Source organism: Pomacea canaliculata, linkage group LG3 (assembly GCF_003073045.1).
Source record: "Pomacea canaliculata isolate SZHN2017 linkage group LG3, ASM307304v1, whole genome shotgun sequence".
NCBI lineage: Eukaryota > Metazoa > Mollusca > Gastropoda > Architaenioglossa > Ampullariidae > Pomacea > Pomacea canaliculata.
In genome coordinates, this window is record NC_037592.1 from 15173455 (window position 1) to 15190173 (window position 16719).

Consider the following 16719-nt stretch of genomic DNA (forward strand, 5'->3'; position numbering starts at 1 on the left):
CCCAAAAAGTGTTCATGTTTTTGAAGATAAATAAACGATCTCGTGTCTCAGGGGAGGTGATGCAAAGGAGGAATGAATAGTAACATTTCTGTGCATAGTCAGGAGCTGATGATGTTAGGCAGCACTGTGCAGCCAAGTGACAACGATGACTGCTCATTGACTCTCTGTATACCGAAGAGTTCACTCCCCTGCCATTGTAGGCCTCTCTAAAGCGAAGGGAACAAGATGGAAGTATCCAAAGAGGAGCAGCGTGCTGTGATACGATTTCTGACCGCCGAGGGAGAAAGTGCAGCAGGCATTTATCGTCGAATGCTTACCGTGTATGGTGAACAATGTTTGTGTGAATCTGGTGTACGGAGATGGGCGGCGCGATATCGTGATGGGCGAATGTCATTGAAAGATGATCCGCGACCAGGGCAAGCCAATGGAGCCATTACGGATGAGAATTGTGCGGCGGTAGAGAATTTGATCTGCGAGAACAGACGCATAACAGAAGATGAGATAGCCGATCTTGTAGGCATCAGTCACGGCAGTGTCCACACCATTATTCGTGAAAAGCTTGGGTATCGGAAAGTCTGCACCCAATGGGTACCGCGAAATATGTTCGTCAAAAACCAGCACAGGCCCCAGGGTAAACGATCTTTCCGGAATCCTTGCATCAATCGCTAATTGTAATCGGTCAATATTTATCCAGCATATAACAGTATGCTTACAAGTTATAATGCGACAGGCAATATCTATATTTCGTTTAGTAACCTAATGTAGACAGCAAACGTTAGGGAAAAACATTTTAGAGCTTTGGAGAGTGGTCAGTAAATGAGGGGAAATAGCGTAAAAATGATCAAAATTATCGAACACCTTCTATAACAAACGAAAACCTCACCTTATTAAAGACAATGCAAGGTTTATATCTTTCACCCTAGTGTGTGATGTCTCAGCCATCACAGATCTGGGTACAAATATTGGGAGTAGCAAAAACTCTAGCAATGAAGCCTACGCTTTAAAGCATTACTTGAACTATAGCTTTATTATTTCCTCATGATTTCTTTTCACTTTTGTTTGCAAGAACACAAGCAAAAAAAATCACTGACCAAAGCAGGACCCCGCCCACAGCCTTGATCCCGGGTACACCAGCCTTCCCTCTCATCAGGCCTGTGAAATACTGGACCACCCACCCTATAGGCCAGATTTATCACCATGCGATTTCCACATCTTAGGTGGAATGAAGCATCTGGAAGGCCAGAAATCAGACAGCGATGCAGGAGGTTGTTTACGAGTGGGTTCCCAGCCCAAGGCGTTTCATGAGCAAGGCATCCATCATCACATTTCACAGTGGAAAAAGTGCCTTGCCAACTGTGGGGATTACTAACCAATTTGCGGCCCCTATGTTTAATTTGACTGAATCACTTTGTAAAATGTTTTTCAATGCTTGACATCAGGGTTATCAGAATCTGCCACTGCAGTGGTGGGTTTTTTGTGTTGATCAAAAGATTCCATTTTCTTATTTAGGTTATTACTGATCAGTGTGAAGGCATAGCAATTTCCTATAGCTTACATACCACAAAATGTGGAATATGTAAAATTGAGCTGCAGGAAATTTTGGATTGACAATAAGCTTTCATGTTTATACTTTACTCAATTACTGAGTAGAATATGTATAAACACATAGTTATGTAAGCTGTAGCTAGAAATATATATTGTGAATGCTTCTGCATGCATACCATGGTGAACATTACAATGTTTTCATATGGACTTGCCCATTCACTAAGTTTTCCAACAACAGTTCAGTTAATAAGTACACACTCACATGCACACGCACTGAAACCACAAGAAGAAAAGCATGTACCGTCCTTTTTTTTTAAACCTTTCTCCAAAACTTGGTCTGTTAATTTCAACCAAGTTATAAATAATGGAAGGGTGCGTACATACACAGAATCTTCAAACACCCAAACAGATTCCAGCCTTTGAATCAAAGTCCCACATGCAAGCTCACCAGTAAAGCATAGATGACAGTCCAAGGCATTTGATGTCTGCACTATCTTGTCAGTAAAGAGGACAGACAGGCTTAAGCATTCCTCCTCCATGTACCACTATTTCATCACAGTCCAGTGGAGGCAAACCTGGCAATATATTAATACTGCCTGCCCCGTCACTTCTACAAAAATGAAAGCTCAGGAGATCCCTAACAGCAGAAGACAACCGCATGCTATCTCTGTATTTGTCAAAGGAGGATGGGAAATAGAAACTCTCCTTATTTGATACTGCTAATAGCGAACGCACTGACAACACTTTTGATTTGTTTTGTAACTCACATAAAAATGATTCTGAAAGATTTGCCCATTAATGTGGTACACGGCAACCAGCTTACTAGGATGATTCACAAAAAAATATAGCTGACATTAACTCATTATCGTCTACTGCTCACTGAATTTAAAAAACAAGACTATTAGAAGACTGGAAAAAATTTGGCTTCCACAAGATGCCTGAAAATAACTGACCAGATAAGAAATTTCCTTTATAAATGCATGAATGATGTGCCACCAAGAAACACCCTGATTTATAACCCAAAAAAACTTGATTTAGAAAACAAAAAAGTAACAACACCAAGGTGGTGAATTACAGTCATTGGTTTCATAACAGTATAGCTCCAAATTAAAAAAATGCCAATAATTCAATTCATAAAACCCTTTCCGATTTGCTGACTTGATTTTTTTTTTTATAAAAAAACACGGCCTGCAATTTCACCAAATAACACTACTGACCAAATCAATTCTTGACTTGCTTTACTCTGTGATGACCACAAAATGAAGAGATCATGCAACAGTATCACAAGGCAGCATAAAACTAGGAGGAATGGCATGCTGTAACAAAATCTCCATCTTGATTAACAAAATCCACAATTAAGCTTTCATGCACATTAACTTTTGCTGTAAATTTTTTTTGTCTTTTTTGCAGTCAAGAGCTTTGGAACTTGTAGCAGGCCAGAGCAAGATGAGAACAAATGTTCCATATGGACCTAGCTGCATGTTTCTTCAACACGGAAAAATCCACAATGCTGTTTTTACAATAAATATTTGGATTCAGTAAAGTGCATATTAATGCCAAAGTTTTGTATGTTATGATATGCTGGAGCAAAGAATGAGTTGACCAGTATCTGCAGCAGTAAATTCATGTGTTGAGCATTATAGAAATTCCAATTGTTGGGTGGAAGGAACTTAAAAAAGAAGCAAAGCTATATGTGTCTGCTTGTCAAACATGATGCCATGTTTTTAACCTTTTCATATATTAAGATTCTTCTCTTCTTATCCTAAACCAACTTCTTTTTTTATTTCTTATGGTTATCAAAACAGCTCAGTAACAATTTTCCTTTGTTGTCTTCAGTGCAGGCAAGTAGACCCTCCTGATGATTGCTTGATTTAAGGCCCAAAAACACTTTTTAGACTATGAATTTTTTTTAATGAAGGAGCTAATATAAAAAGGGGAAGCCTCACAGGACAATCCCCTCTAAAAGCAGAGAAAGACAAAAATGAAATGCAAAGCCATTCTAAAACATCATGTAAGTGCAAGACACTGGACAGCTGGAGAGAATACTTCTGGCAAAGAGCTGCTGGACCAGTTGCTTAGTAGTGGTGTTGGCCATATTCATCATCAAATTACTGAAGGGCTGGAAAACAAAATAAAAAATGGGTCATAAGTTTGTTGTTTTTAAATGTAAAATCATGTTCTGGAGCTAGTGGTAAGAAAACGAGATAATAAAACAGCATCAATCGTGAAAGAAAAAAATTAATTCAAAAGTATTAACCCCATAACCTTCAAGAATGATAAAACATGTTTTTAGTATCTTGCAAAACAAATGCCCCAATCAAGAAATGTAGAGAAATGGTGTTTTATGTGGAGCCCTCAACTAAGGTTATTTTACAGCTAGACAGTCAACCTTGTAAACAGGTGCCACATACAGAGAAAAAAAACAGCAAGCCCAAGATGAGGTCTGAAGCTAGGACAGCTAATCAATCATCACTGTATTGGTGACAACTACTGCACAACCTGACTCAGCACCCAAAATAAGAATAGCAATGAAACTGTAAACATATTTGTACTCTTAAGATAAAATAACTTATTCAAATTCTTATCTCATGCTGATGGAAACTTTAAAAAAATTGATTTGTATGGTTGAGACAAGTTCCCAACATCTCGGAAGAAACTCATGGACTTATCAGGACTTCTTTTTTTTGTGAATGGGGGTAGGGGTTATTCTTTTCTTCAAGTTTATGTGAAAAGGCCACCACAAACTCAATTTAAAAATGCCTATCCCTTGATTCCACAAAAATAGTAGGCCCTCTAACCTTCAGCCATTTTCTGTGGTTCTGGAGCAGCAGCAGCTGTTCTGATAGGGGTTCGAAATCCAGGAGGTGGATTTTGTGTCTGTGGGGGCCAGCCACTGGCAGGACCCAGAGGAAAATGTTGCATGAAAGAAGGGAAGCAGCTGTGGCTCTGCATAGGACCATCACTTTCTGTTAGTTGGTGGATAGACTTCAACCAGTGAGGGGTATCTGAAATTAAATAAATGCAAGTTTGTTACAAATATGTACAAAGTGTAAAGAATGAGTAACAAAATGCAGCATCACCATTTGCCTAAATCCTCATCTCTCTTTTTAGATACTAAACTAAATACAACAGCAGTGGGGAAGGGGGTGGAGTGATCCACAATGTGACAATGTAAAGCGCTCAGATTAAGTAATATAGCAAAATTTTACGAACAGGTCTGGCTGGAATTTTTTTTCTTCTTCTCTGTGGTTAACTAACAGAAAAGATATGTTGAGATTAACATCCAGTAGCATAATACTCTGTGTCAAGCAAAGTATATGATGTGTGACACTTGCCTTCCACTGGGCGAGAACACAGGATAGCAGGATCTGTCTGGAGCCATGGTGTGTCTGGTGCAAGACGCCCGCCAGCTGTCAAAATTCAAGAGTTATGCATATTACATTTTCCAACTAAGACTTCAGAAAAAAATACACAAAAAGCACCTATAGCCAAGCAAGGATCTGAACTGGTTAAACAGAAAATCAGTTCAATGTTCTTTTATCCATGAGACTATTAAAATTGTAATATATGTTTTATTGCCAAAAACGCAAAGTTATCTACACACAAACCAAGTTCACAAGATGGAAGTAATAAAGAGACAAAGCAAAAGAGGTATCTAATATAAATGATATCTATATACAAATAAAAATAAGTGGTACAGTTCTTAACTTTATTGCCATCCCACGTAAAACAGACCACAATAACCTTTCTTTCTACCTTCACCACTTATTTAACCAGCTAATTAATCTGTGGAAGATTTTTAAAAGACTTTTATTAGATAACCTGAAAAAATATCTAACCAAGAACTGGGTCTGCATACACACCAGGCTGAGGAGGTGAAACTCCTGGTGGAGGAGGAGGAGGCTGAGATGTTGACAGGTGTGGAGGAGAGCCAAAGCTAATATTGATATTTGGCAGAAGAGAGCGTAGCTGATCCTGCATGTCCTTCATAGTAAATACATCTGGCTGGAACACCCAAAATAATAATAATGATGAAACATTCTCTTCACCATTTAGTGTGATACATTGTCATTCATCCATTCCATGCCTTAAAATGCAAGTTTCAGATTTCCAATGCCTCACTTGTTTAGCTACCCACCAATTCACACTTACGAAGATACACTTTTTTTAAAAAAAAAGAATATTTGCAGCTGCACCCCATCTGTCCCTGAAAAAACCCAAATGAACAAATGTTCCAAAAAAACGTAGAGACGAGTAGCTGCTTATGTTAACACAACACCTCACTGATACTGTTCTACAGAGCACTCTGTGGGTCAATAAGGATATAATTTTCAGCACCAAAATATATTTTAAAAAAGTAAAATAGATCTAAAAATGTAAATCTAGATGAAAACTAATCAAAGAAGCAGACCTGAGGAGGAGACCGGGGAAGAGGAGCAGCCTGTGACACTGCGTGATGTATGTGACTCCCCATATCTGGTCCTCCGTGACGGAAATTGTTGAGCATCACAGGAAAGCGTGGGCGTGGTCTGTATTGCTGGAAGTCTATCATTTGGCTGGAACCAATATCTGCTAAAACAACCAAATGGCAACATGATGATAGTTATTAAGAAAATCAACACAATTAACACAAATGTATGCATGCACACAGACTAAGTATGTAAACACCTGTGATCTTTACAACTGAAGAAATTCTAATTTGCCATTGAAAACACCTAACTAAAATTATGCACTGCACAAGAACCTATTCTTTAGGTCTTTCTTCATTTGCTTCAATTGTCCCACATAAATTCCATCTTTTAAACATTTTAAAAACTAAACAGGAGATTGCTAAAGCATACATTTATTTTTAGGAACAGCCAACGTAAGAAATGATGTTCCATCTGCAGTGATATGTAACTGATTAAGTTGCTCTGATAAATAATGCAGATGAGTCAATTTATGGCCAATTATCCTGGCAACAATTGCTAGAAACTAACCAGGCCTGAAGAGCTGCTGGTGAAGTTGCTGCTGTTGTATGTGGTTGAGAGAGAAGCCAGGAGGCAAACTGTGCTGAGATGGTCCTGGCACTGAGCCTTGTAATTGCTGGGGTACATGGGTTGCAAAGCTGAACTGTTCATGTCCTACTGAGCACATTTGGGCCTGGCTTTGACTCCAATTTGCACCATTTTCTTTCTCTATCAGATCTGCTAGTCCCTTGCATGATTCTGTGCATGGATCAAAGCCTGAAAAATGGACCAACTATTCTGTTACAGAACGACATGACCATATGAAATCTGCAAACTATGACATTGTACAGAGAATAACCAAAGAAACAATGTGTTCCAGTAAGATGACTACATCTCTGTAGTGTTATTAACAGGTTTCTTCTACTGAACTGGTATGGGAAAGGGGAAAAAAAAGGATCAAAATTTTAAATGGAATCACAAACCAGGTAAAAAAAAAAAAACCAAACCTATACATACTTTTGTTGAAAATGGGGGAGAGGAGACAAATGAACACAGTGGATGAGGCAAAGTAACTGAAAGAAGAATAAAGAATACCTAAGTCATCATCTGGTGGCTCTTTGTTTTTAAAACCAAATGCTGCTGACCAGTCTGTACTGCTAGATACTGGTATAGAATCTTCCATTTCTGCAGGCAGCATAGACTCTGTTCTTTCTATGAAAAGAAAAGAAAAATATGTACAAGAATATAATGCTGATTCTTCTTTAACCCCCCCACCCCCTCCAAAAAAAAGAAAAACTCAGGCAACACAAGATAGACAATTTATAGCTTAGTATCTAGTTTAACTGTCAGTTACAAGTTACTTTTGTTCATAAAGGGAAATGTATTACAAGGAATGGTATCATATTAGTTTTATTTCAAACATCAGGCAACATTATTTTCAAACGCTTGCAAACAACTTTATCCATAATCCAAAATCCCTAAAAATTAAACATACACATCCCTGATTCCACAACTTACCTGTATGAGAGGGCAGTGGGGGAGGCACAACCTTGCTTCCCAGTATATTATTACTGAAAAATGAAAGACTATTGGCAGCAGAATGGAAGCCTGGCAGGCGGCGGTTAGCCCCAATGGGCATTACCGACACCGGCTGTGAGGAAGAGAGAGGCAAAGGCAGATGTGTTGGATCTGGAGAATGGGGGGACTGTGAGGGGGGTGATGGTGTCTCTGTGGGGCTGTACAATGAAGCGTGTTGTGTTGATACCAGACCCCCAGAAAGTGGAGGACCTATGTTGTTATTTAACAAATGACTTTCACTGTTTGGCAATCCTTGCAGATGTCCTACTGGGCTCTCAGATGCAGATTCTGCATCTGAATCTCCTTTGTCTTGGCTGTAAGAATACACAAAACTGCATTAAAGAGGGAATGGAAACCTTATTTACCCATGAGTAACATTGGTAAACAGTGTATCACATTGTAAAAACCAGCAAGCATCCCCCCATCCCTGTTAAAAAAAAAAAAAAAAAAAAAACTGTTCTGGAGTATTCAACAAAAAACAAATTGTAAACATTCAATTCTTGTTAACAGAAGCAAATGAAATACTAACCAGTTCTGGCTATCTGCTATTCTATGATGTCTGTTGCCTACAGCCTTTAAAGATGATGTATTTTCTGGAGGAGTATTTGTTCTGGAGGAGCTATTGCTACCTCCCATAACTCCATCTGCCTTAACTCCCGCACCACTCATGGCTCCTGCCAATGGCTGAAGTGATGGCCATGCATCTGATGCCGAAGCTGCTTGCAATGAATCTCCTCCCTGTGACAGTCCTGGCTGTGACAGCTTACTGTTAGCTTGCAACACAGTTTCTGCTATAGGAGGTGAATGTTGGTTTATCTGCTGTTGAGATGTTGGGGATCCTGATTTTTTCCTATTATAAACAGAAATTTTTTTTTAAAGTTTCTAAATATTTAACACAAAAAATTTTATTTACTGCCTTAATTATAATCAGAATAAGATCTTACACTAAGCTCTCAAAGAATCCATGCCCACCAAGAAAAAAAAAATGCTTGAAGCTGTACAATGCTTCAGTTGTACAAATCAAATGGCTTACATTAATTTAAGCAATCTCAAATCAGTAAATGATTGCAACTAACAAACCCAGATTAAAAATTAAACTAATTCAAACATCACCACTTAGCCACAAGCAATTATAACTACCTCAATGCTATCATTTTATAGTGTTCTCAACAAATAAGAGAACAATCTATTATTTTTACTGACACTTATCTGTAACTGTTAAGCATACACATAATTAAAAAAGAATTTTCTGGTAAATACATCATTCTTGGAGATGGTATCAGATTAAGTAAACCTTTTTGCCACCAGACAAAGATAGCACTAAAAAATCACTACTGGTAGTAATAGCTCACTGATTAAAGTACAAACATGAATATGTAGAAACAGGTAATAGTACTTATGTTGTCACAGATGAAGAATGAGAAAATGGTTCAGAATCTAAGTTACTTTACCTGGATTGAATTTTGTTGTTCGAAAGATGATTGTTGACTGAATTTTGAGAATCAAGAAACTGTTCTATCAATTTCTGTTCATATTCTTGGTGTTTCCTGCAATAAGACATTCCTCTTATAAATTACTAACAATAACATAAAATAAGGTGAACTCAAATATACTCAGATATATGTGACCACTAGCTCTGGCAGTCCTGCTGTAGTAAAAATAGGCACGCAGCAGGTCATGGCAAGAACTACAGTCCATAACAAGAATGCCTATCCACAGTTCATGATGGATGAAGTTATAGTAATGTGGGAGAATAGTCTCATGTTGTAACTGCTTGGTTAATACAACTTCTTTCTGTACATAAGAGAACTCTTGATTAAGTTTTCTAGATCAATCTGTTTAACAGTCAACTGCAGTCCTGTTGGCAAGTGCTGAGCTAGATGCACTGTAGATTGTACATTTGTGAACCTTGCCTATCACAGTATATAGTTCACTAAAAAGCACCTCTTCCATAAACATTACACCTAACACCCTTGCACACAGTGCCAGTCCTTTTTTCACACCCTTTCTTTTGGCTACAGCATGTTACCCTCAGTTCTTGTTCTTGTTATTTGGTGCCTATTTGCATTTTCTGCATTTGATTTTATTCTTCAGTAGTACTGTTGTTTATTCTTTTATAGTTCATATGTTCTTTTCCTGTCCCTTCGTGCTGTCCATGTCTCATTCTTGTTCTTAGGTGCTAAGAGCATGCTCCTTAGGAGTGAGAGTATGTGCTTTACAAATTTTGCATTTTTTATTAGTATTTCTAACTGCATGATGACCGCTCCTGATGATGATTCACTGATGTTAAGAGTGACCTTGTGACCTTCACCTTGTTTTCTAACAGTGGTGGGGAGGTGATGTCACCTATTGTCACTCTTGAATCTATGAACTTTACCAGTCACTAGTTTTAAGAAAGACAGGGTTAGTACAGTAACCAGGTCAAAGGCTTCAAAAACAAGTTGGGCTTTTTCAGTATCAGCAATATTAGTCTGAGCAGCATGGCGACATATTTCACTGAGCTTCATGGAGATAAATGATGACAGTCATTGTAGACTGACCTATACTGTGTGCAAAGCTTTGATAGCTTGACATCAAAACTTTCTGAAGCAGCTAGGAAGGTAATCAGAGTTTGAAGTTGATGCCGATGTGCAGATCGAAACTCTAATGGCAAGATGGTGAAGATTTGACAGCAGAAATAAAATGGCATAGGAAAAAATAAAAATTGGCGCAGACACAGAAATTCATCCAGGAACATAACAAATATCTTAACAGATGTACTGATGAGCATTAGACACAAAACTTCCAGCAGATCGATGGGCAAATATGAAAAGTGAAGGAGAGCAGCCACCCTCTAGACAAGCAAAGGGACATCACTCTTCATATATCCTATGTAAAGAACAACCGGAAAAAACACTAGCTGATGTTTTCACATTCTTAGTTAAACATGTTCCTTTGCAATTTCTGGCCAATCAGTAGTGGACAACTGGAACTGAGATAACTAGTAGGGTGATCTCCATATAATCATGTCTTCTGGTACAGCATGATGAAGAAACAGTTTTTATGAAAAACTTTCCAAATATTTCTCAATTATCAAAATCTTTAAATTAATTCTATTTCAAAATGCACACAAAAAACTGTTCATAAATAAAAAAACTTACCCCATTTGCATCTCCTCTTTTGTAAAACTTGCTGCTTCTTCTCCAAGTTCATGTAAGTACATACAATCCTAGGGAATGAAAAGAGGCACAAAACTATATTTTGACTTAAACATCAACCATGCCCCTTCTCTTAGCATATGTGAAAGCTTTCAATGTTTATTCAAGTTCTTAAACATTTTATATTATTTTTTTCTTTATTTTGAAGTTGAATGATAAACCATACTTATATGACAGTCTTTAAAATTTATAATTACAAGAAAAAAAAAAAACGTGGCAGCTTTAGTGCGTAAAATATTTTTGCAACACACAAACTCTGATATAATAACACAAACCAGTTGGAATTGTACTCACTGCTTTCATGCACTGAGACCCTCGCAGAAAGTGACTACAATACTTTGTAGTTCCAAGTGAGGTTTTCAATGTCCTACCATCCACATGCACATTGTTTACTGCCAAAATAGCTTTCAATGCATCTTCTGGGCGGACATAGGTCACATAGGCACTTGCACTGGGACCCTGCAAACAGCCACAGATCATAAATGTTAGCAGAAACTGAGCAACTTTTCACAGCAACACATCTGTACAATAAGACTTAAAAACAACGAGAGAAGCTGCTTCCACAGTAGTCTCCCTTCCATAAGATCAGATCACAAATTTCGATCATTTTCTTTCAGATTGGGTAGAAAGAACAAATTCACTAAAGCATATAATCAACACACCCCTTTTATTTTCCTCACTAAAAATTTGGGAATTATGACAGTTTGAAATAGTGGAAAGGCACAAAGGTGCGAGCAAAAACTCAAGAGGATAAAGCAAATATATTTTACATAAAAGTAGCAACTCATTATAAAAAAGAACCCTCTTACCTGGGAACCAGCATAGGAAGTGCTCTGGTTTATAACAACTTTATGAATCTTTCCAAATCTGCCAAAATAATCATGCTTCTTCAACACTTCAGGGTCTGCCAATCTCTGCGACAGACCTACTACAAACACCAAGTTTTTCTGCACTACTCGCACATTGGCTAGGTGTTTTCTATTTTCTGCTGCTTTTTGTTTTCTCTGGCACTCCTTCTGTTTCCTCTCGCGCTTGATGTTTTGCAGTCTGCTCAAAGTAACAGAACAGGTTGTTGACATTAATGGTTAAATAATGCAACACCTCTAATCCTATCTAAATTTAAGTATGTTTGTTTTATAATAAATGGAAACTCCATGTTCTTTTTTTTTAAAAAAAAAGAAAATTAACAGGATGTACTATATGTAAAGACAAACTATTTACATGCTCACAATCACCCAGTTGTTCCCTATGAAAGAAATAAATAATGAACAATTAAAGATAAATGTATTTTAACTATATATTTTAACTACATATCCTATTTTGCAAAGAAAGTACTTCCTTATTTTGTATTGTTTACAAAGTTAACTTACTCATCATCTGTCAAAGGTTTAAATTCAGCTGGGTCTTCTGGATATTGCTGCAGATCAATTGTAATATAGATTAGACAAATATTGTAGTGACTTTGGATAATGTAGCACTAAGTGAATTTGGATAATGAAGGTCAAACCCCTTGCGTAAAGAATAAATTTTCACCAAAACACTGAAAAAATAAGAACTACACCAACAAACATTTTAAAGCAATGTAAATTAAAAAAGAAAGAAAAAAATTGCTTAATCAATTGCACTGGCATGTCAAGTGAAAAGCATATTTTAAAAGCAAAAAGCATTATTCACAAACAGCATGTTTGTTCATGTATGTAAAACAAAGACAAGCTTTCATCAGGAATGGAATTTAAAAATTGTATACAACCATACCTCAGTTACCCTATTCATAGCTCAAAACAGCAAGATAATTTGAAATACCTTTCGGCATGCTGGACACAACCCATTTTCATCTGTTCGGATTCTATGCCAGCAGAATCGACATATCTGAAAACAGAATCATCAAATACATAAGCATACAACTTTCTTTAAATTGCTGGCATTAAGTTTTACAGAATCTCAAAATAAAGGAAAAAGAATCAAAATTGTGTTAGTGGAGCAAAGTGCTCATTTTGCTAATGTAATCTACTTTTACACTGTCTCACGTAATTTACTTGACGGTGACAGCCAGAAATTAAAGTTAGATTATGCATGAAGGTGCATTAATTTTGAAATCTAATTTGTAAGGAACTTACAATACTTTATCTATCATGTGCTAAGCATCTTCTGTGTTTGGAGACGGTCACCAATGTGACAGGCCAACAATCTTTAAACACAAACATCATGTCTTATGATAATCTTTGACAATGTCAGACCAAAAGAGAAATAAACAGAGCAAAGCTTCCAAACAGAGATGCAACATGCCCACCTGCTTTGATTAATTTTAAATGCTATGATAGTAACAATAGGGGAAATAAAGGTGCATGTTGTTTTACTGCCACCAACTTGATAAGGGAACTATTAAAGAAATCCAAGATTGAGGACAATTACCTGATAACCACAAGTGCAAGGGAAGAAATTGATATCATCAATTTCCAATGGTTCCATACACAATGGGCACTGTAACAAATACTCCTAACAATTAGACATGTATGACATGAGTTACTAATATACAATTTATTATTAAGCCATATCCTATAAATTGTGTTCACAACAACTCTCCCCCTAAAGATGCAATACTCCCAAGTTTTGAAAAACTACAAAACAGTTCATTTTCTCTTAACTCTGCACTTCTCTGCACTTAAACCACAAAGATTTTACTACAAAAAATTTATGGAAAAGCTGAACGCTGCAAGACAGGAGTCACTTGTCAGTTGCATGGCTGTGTAGACAAAGTAATTCTTTGTTTATATATGTAATCCTACAAATGTGGTGAATTTGTATCAGGTTGAATTAGTTTTGCTTTTCATGTGTTCAGATTTTATAAATCTAAAAAGCACTTTCATAAAGCATGAAGTGGGAAGGATCACTGTTATGAAATTCAAATCAAGTGTAATTACACGCATCCATATACAAATGTGCAGATACACAGCCTGAAATCGATGATTGAAGTGACTAGCAAATTACGTTTCCTTGCTTTTCTGAAACAATCTTCATCTACACCATAAACAACTTATACCCTTAAAGCTAGTACTAAAGACATAATACGGTGTCTCTACATCAGCAAGTATCGATTTAGGCAGGACTTGCCTCAACTGGTTCATCTCCCACAGACATGGTAATAATTATTTTTGTGTTCAGTCAGACAAGAGCAATCACCAGACACCAGGAACCTGAAACAAATTAATAAAATCATATTTATGAAAAACCAAGCTTTACCTAGCTCTGATTTGTAACCCAGAATGATCATAAAATCTTCACACCAGCCAGCGGTGGCCACTTTTAACTTTTCATTTTCAAGGCTATACCACTTTTAAGTTTGCTTGTATTGAGTCATTTTACCATGAACTAATATTTCTGGACTGGTTGCAGTTGATTTTTTTTCAGTCAACTACTAGAGAGAGGCTACTTAGGCTACAACGCTTCCGGTTAAGCCTACCGTGGTTTAGTGAATAACTTCAATGGCTAAGTCAGCAAAGTCTGCAAGAGTAACAATAAAGAAACACACAGAAGGTGGTTTATATTGCTGCTTGGTAGAATGCTACTGTGCATGTATCAAATCTTTCGGTGTAAGTTTTTTTTTCGCTTCTGCGGGCAGGTATATCAACAGAGCAAGACAAGTGGCAAGCAGCTCTCATTCATGCTGTAGGCCATTCAGACAAAAGTTTCAATCCATTGAGAGCCAAGATTTGTTTAAGGCACTTTGAAGAAGAGTGCATAAAAAGGTACTGAACTTACTGTTGGCTCACTTATTTATCTCTTACTCTTCTCTGTCCTTCCTGTACGTTTTAGTTTATGACTATAAGGCTTAGACAATTTTCACATAGCCAAAGATATGCCCATAAAACCAAATTTATTATTAACAATCACGTTACTCATTAAATTACTTGAGAAGTGTATTGATTAAATATTCTTCTTATTGCTTTAAAAAGACTCATATATGAATAGGCCAAGATCAACATCAGTGCTTTCAGCTCACACACCCATTTGCCAACACATAGGGAGATGATTTAATATGTTTTTTAGGCTGAGTGGGTTTTTTAAAAGTATATATCAGCCCATACATTTTTATATTTTGTTTAATTATTCATTCACTTTATGATTTTAGATCTCCGAGTTTATGCGAAATTCATATTATTTATTATTTCATAAGAAAGATTTCAGACTAGTAAAGCAAATACTTTTGTGTTCTAACTAGGCACAAGTTTGGTTAATAGTGCAATTAAGCAATACGCTTACGGTAATTATATTGTTGATATCAAAAGTCTTTAAATTCCATCTTCGTGCTGACCTTCCAAAAGTAAGGTCGTCTTCTGGTTTGCCGAGACTGACCGTGGAGAACTTCGCAAGAGGCTAAGAGTGAGCATCGGCATACAGACATCAGTCCACCTATCTCCATCCATGATTTTACTGAATGTGGGCTTAAAAATCTTGCTTTATGGAATATCTTATTAAGACTAAATCCATGTTTAGGTGTTTAATGAATGTGATATTTGGTGGGGTAGAAGGCTATTATAAGCTAATGAATGAAAGGAGAGATAATAATTTAAATTATTCTCTTGTATTACTAAGATAAATTTCTTTTCTTCAATCAAAGAATAAATCTAGCTAAAAGGTGAACATACACTTTTCATCTTAACTTATACGCAAATGATTTATCTTCTGCCACCTCCAAACTGATTGCAAGCATATGCACAGCATGGATTAGTTGGTTTCATTATTTATGCTGTAGCAATATGCAACTGACAACATTTAAATAACAATATGCCAGGAAGAGTGGGAATGTCACCTGACCCAATCAACATTAGGATAATCATAAACTGGAATCCAGTGGCAATATGTTTGTATCTGTATGATATTTGATTTGCATGTATGTGGATTTTTAATACTTCAAACACCTCTTGGCATTTTTTAAACAAGGCTAGATAATCTCTAAAAGCACAGTAATCTCAGTAAACAATCATGTGGATTGTTTACTTCAAGAAAGAACTATAGTAGGCACATCATATACTACTGTGCAAAAGTTGTATATTTCATGGCTGTATATACCGCTCAAAATTGTAATATTTCAGATAATCACTGCTTACCTGAGATGTTAGTTTCAATATATGTGTGCATTGCTTTCTTATGATGGGAAATGGAGGAATGAAAGGATAACCTTGTGTATTAAAGGTGAGTGGAAGGGAACCTTCTAGGAAAATATTTTCCTTTGCACATTAACGTCTCTAAACGTTGAGGAAGGTTTCAAGTACTACAGGATATTGTGTTCACTGTATCAGTATGCTCTGCTTGGGTCTTGTTGGGAAAGGCTTTGGAGTGACTACAAAGTGGAAATTCTTTGTAAACATATCTATTTCGCAATGAAAGTACTTCCTTCAATCATCTGAAGAGGTTTTATATATCGAAGATGTTTAGTTTATGAAACTATACAAGGGAACGGCACACGCATTACACTCCTCCCACCATTTGATGCTGTTATGATTAAACATAATTTGTAACATGAAATTAGTCACAAGGAGAAAATTATAAACGGAAGTAGGAAAACGACTAGTTACCAATTTAAGGGCATCACTTAGCTCTGAAAATTTTGTACTAATGAACATTATCCTTGGCACCTGTCCAGAACGAAAAAAAAATCATAAAGTTATTTGACCTGCGAATTTACAGTTATGTCCGATTTCGCTCCAAGGACGGATAATTTCCAAACCTGAAGTTTCTTATAAATTAGGAAATCATATCCTCTTAGAAAATGAATACGGAGAGCATTCTGCGCCGAGTGAAAATTAATCCTTCGTTCCCCAAAGGTGCAGAAATACTTACTCCAGAGAATTTTTCTTACTTGTCTCTGCCTTAGAACTCAGCGACGACACAATGCCTGTGCGCATGTCAGAACTCTAAAATACCCGGATGTTGATGAGCTAATCTCGATT

General features: G+C 36.8%; 2 protein-coding genes across 4 annotated transcripts; one reads left to right on the forward strand and one right to left on the reverse strand.

Moving 5' to 3' along the window:
* The first annotated feature begins 96 nt into the window (after window positions 1–96).
* Window positions 97–3106, forward strand: LOC112558821 (putative uncharacterized protein FLJ37770). Of its 2 annotated transcripts, XR_003098238.1 has the most exons (3): window positions 205–631; window positions 1067–1465; window positions 2956–3106. XR_003098238.1 is itself a non-coding variant. In XM_025229510.1 (2 exons), exons 1-2 carry the CDS (start codon window positions 226–228, stop codon window positions 3018–3020), a joined length of 471 nt encoding a protein of 156 aa, XP_025085295.1. In that variant the 5' UTR covers window positions 97–225; the 3' UTR covers window positions 3021–3106. The 2 variants fall into 2 exon arrangements, 1 of the variants encoding a protein (XP_025085295.1); XM_025229510.1 differs by lacking the exon at window positions 1067–1465 and having other exon boundaries at window positions 97–631.
* LOC112558818 lies at window positions 1839–16716 on the reverse strand. Of its 2 annotated transcripts, none has more exons than XM_025229503.1 (18): window positions 16610–16716; window positions 13880–13962; window positions 13181–13249; window positions 12572–12637; window positions 12139–12185; window positions 11578–11815; window positions 11063–11227; window positions 10712–10779; window positions 9023–9118; window positions 8101–8421; window positions 7512–7885; window positions 7089–7205; window positions 6525–6770; window positions 5957–6117; window positions 5385–5550; window positions 4881–4955; window positions 4344–4550; window positions 1839–3664 (listed from the first exon to the last, which is right to left on the reverse strand). In XM_025229503.1, exons 2-18 carry the CDS (start codon window positions 13904–13906, stop codon window positions 3654–3656), a joined length of 2454 nt encoding a protein of 817 aa, XP_025085288.1. In that variant the 5' UTR covers window positions 13907–13962; window positions 16610–16716; the 3' UTR covers window positions 1839–3653. The 2 variants fall into 2 exon arrangements, with proteins under 2 accessions (XP_025085288.1, XP_025085289.1); XM_025229504.1 differs by having other exon boundaries at window positions 16629–16658.
* Window positions 16717–16719: the final 3 nt, after the last annotated feature.

Coding starts and splice junctions, on each gene's coding strand:
- LOC112558821 (XM_025229510.1), top strand. CDS start 226: ATGGAAGTATCCAAAGAGGAGCAGCGTGCTGTGATACGATTTCTGACC. Junction 632..2,955: donor AAACCAGCACAGGCCCCAGG/GTAAACGATCTT, acceptor TCTTTTTTGCAG/TCAAGAGCTTTGGAACTTGT.
- LOC112558818 (XM_025229503.1), bottom strand. CDS start 13,906: ATGTCTGTGGGAGATGAACCAGTTGAG. Junction 9,119..10,711: donor AAAGAGGAGATGCAAATGGG/GTAAGTTTTTTT, acceptor GTCTTATTGCAG/GAAACACCAAGAATATGAAC. Junction 4,956..5,384: donor GTATGCAGACCCAGTTCTTG/GTTAGATATTTT, acceptor GAATTTTGACAG/CTGGCGGGCGTCTTGCACCA.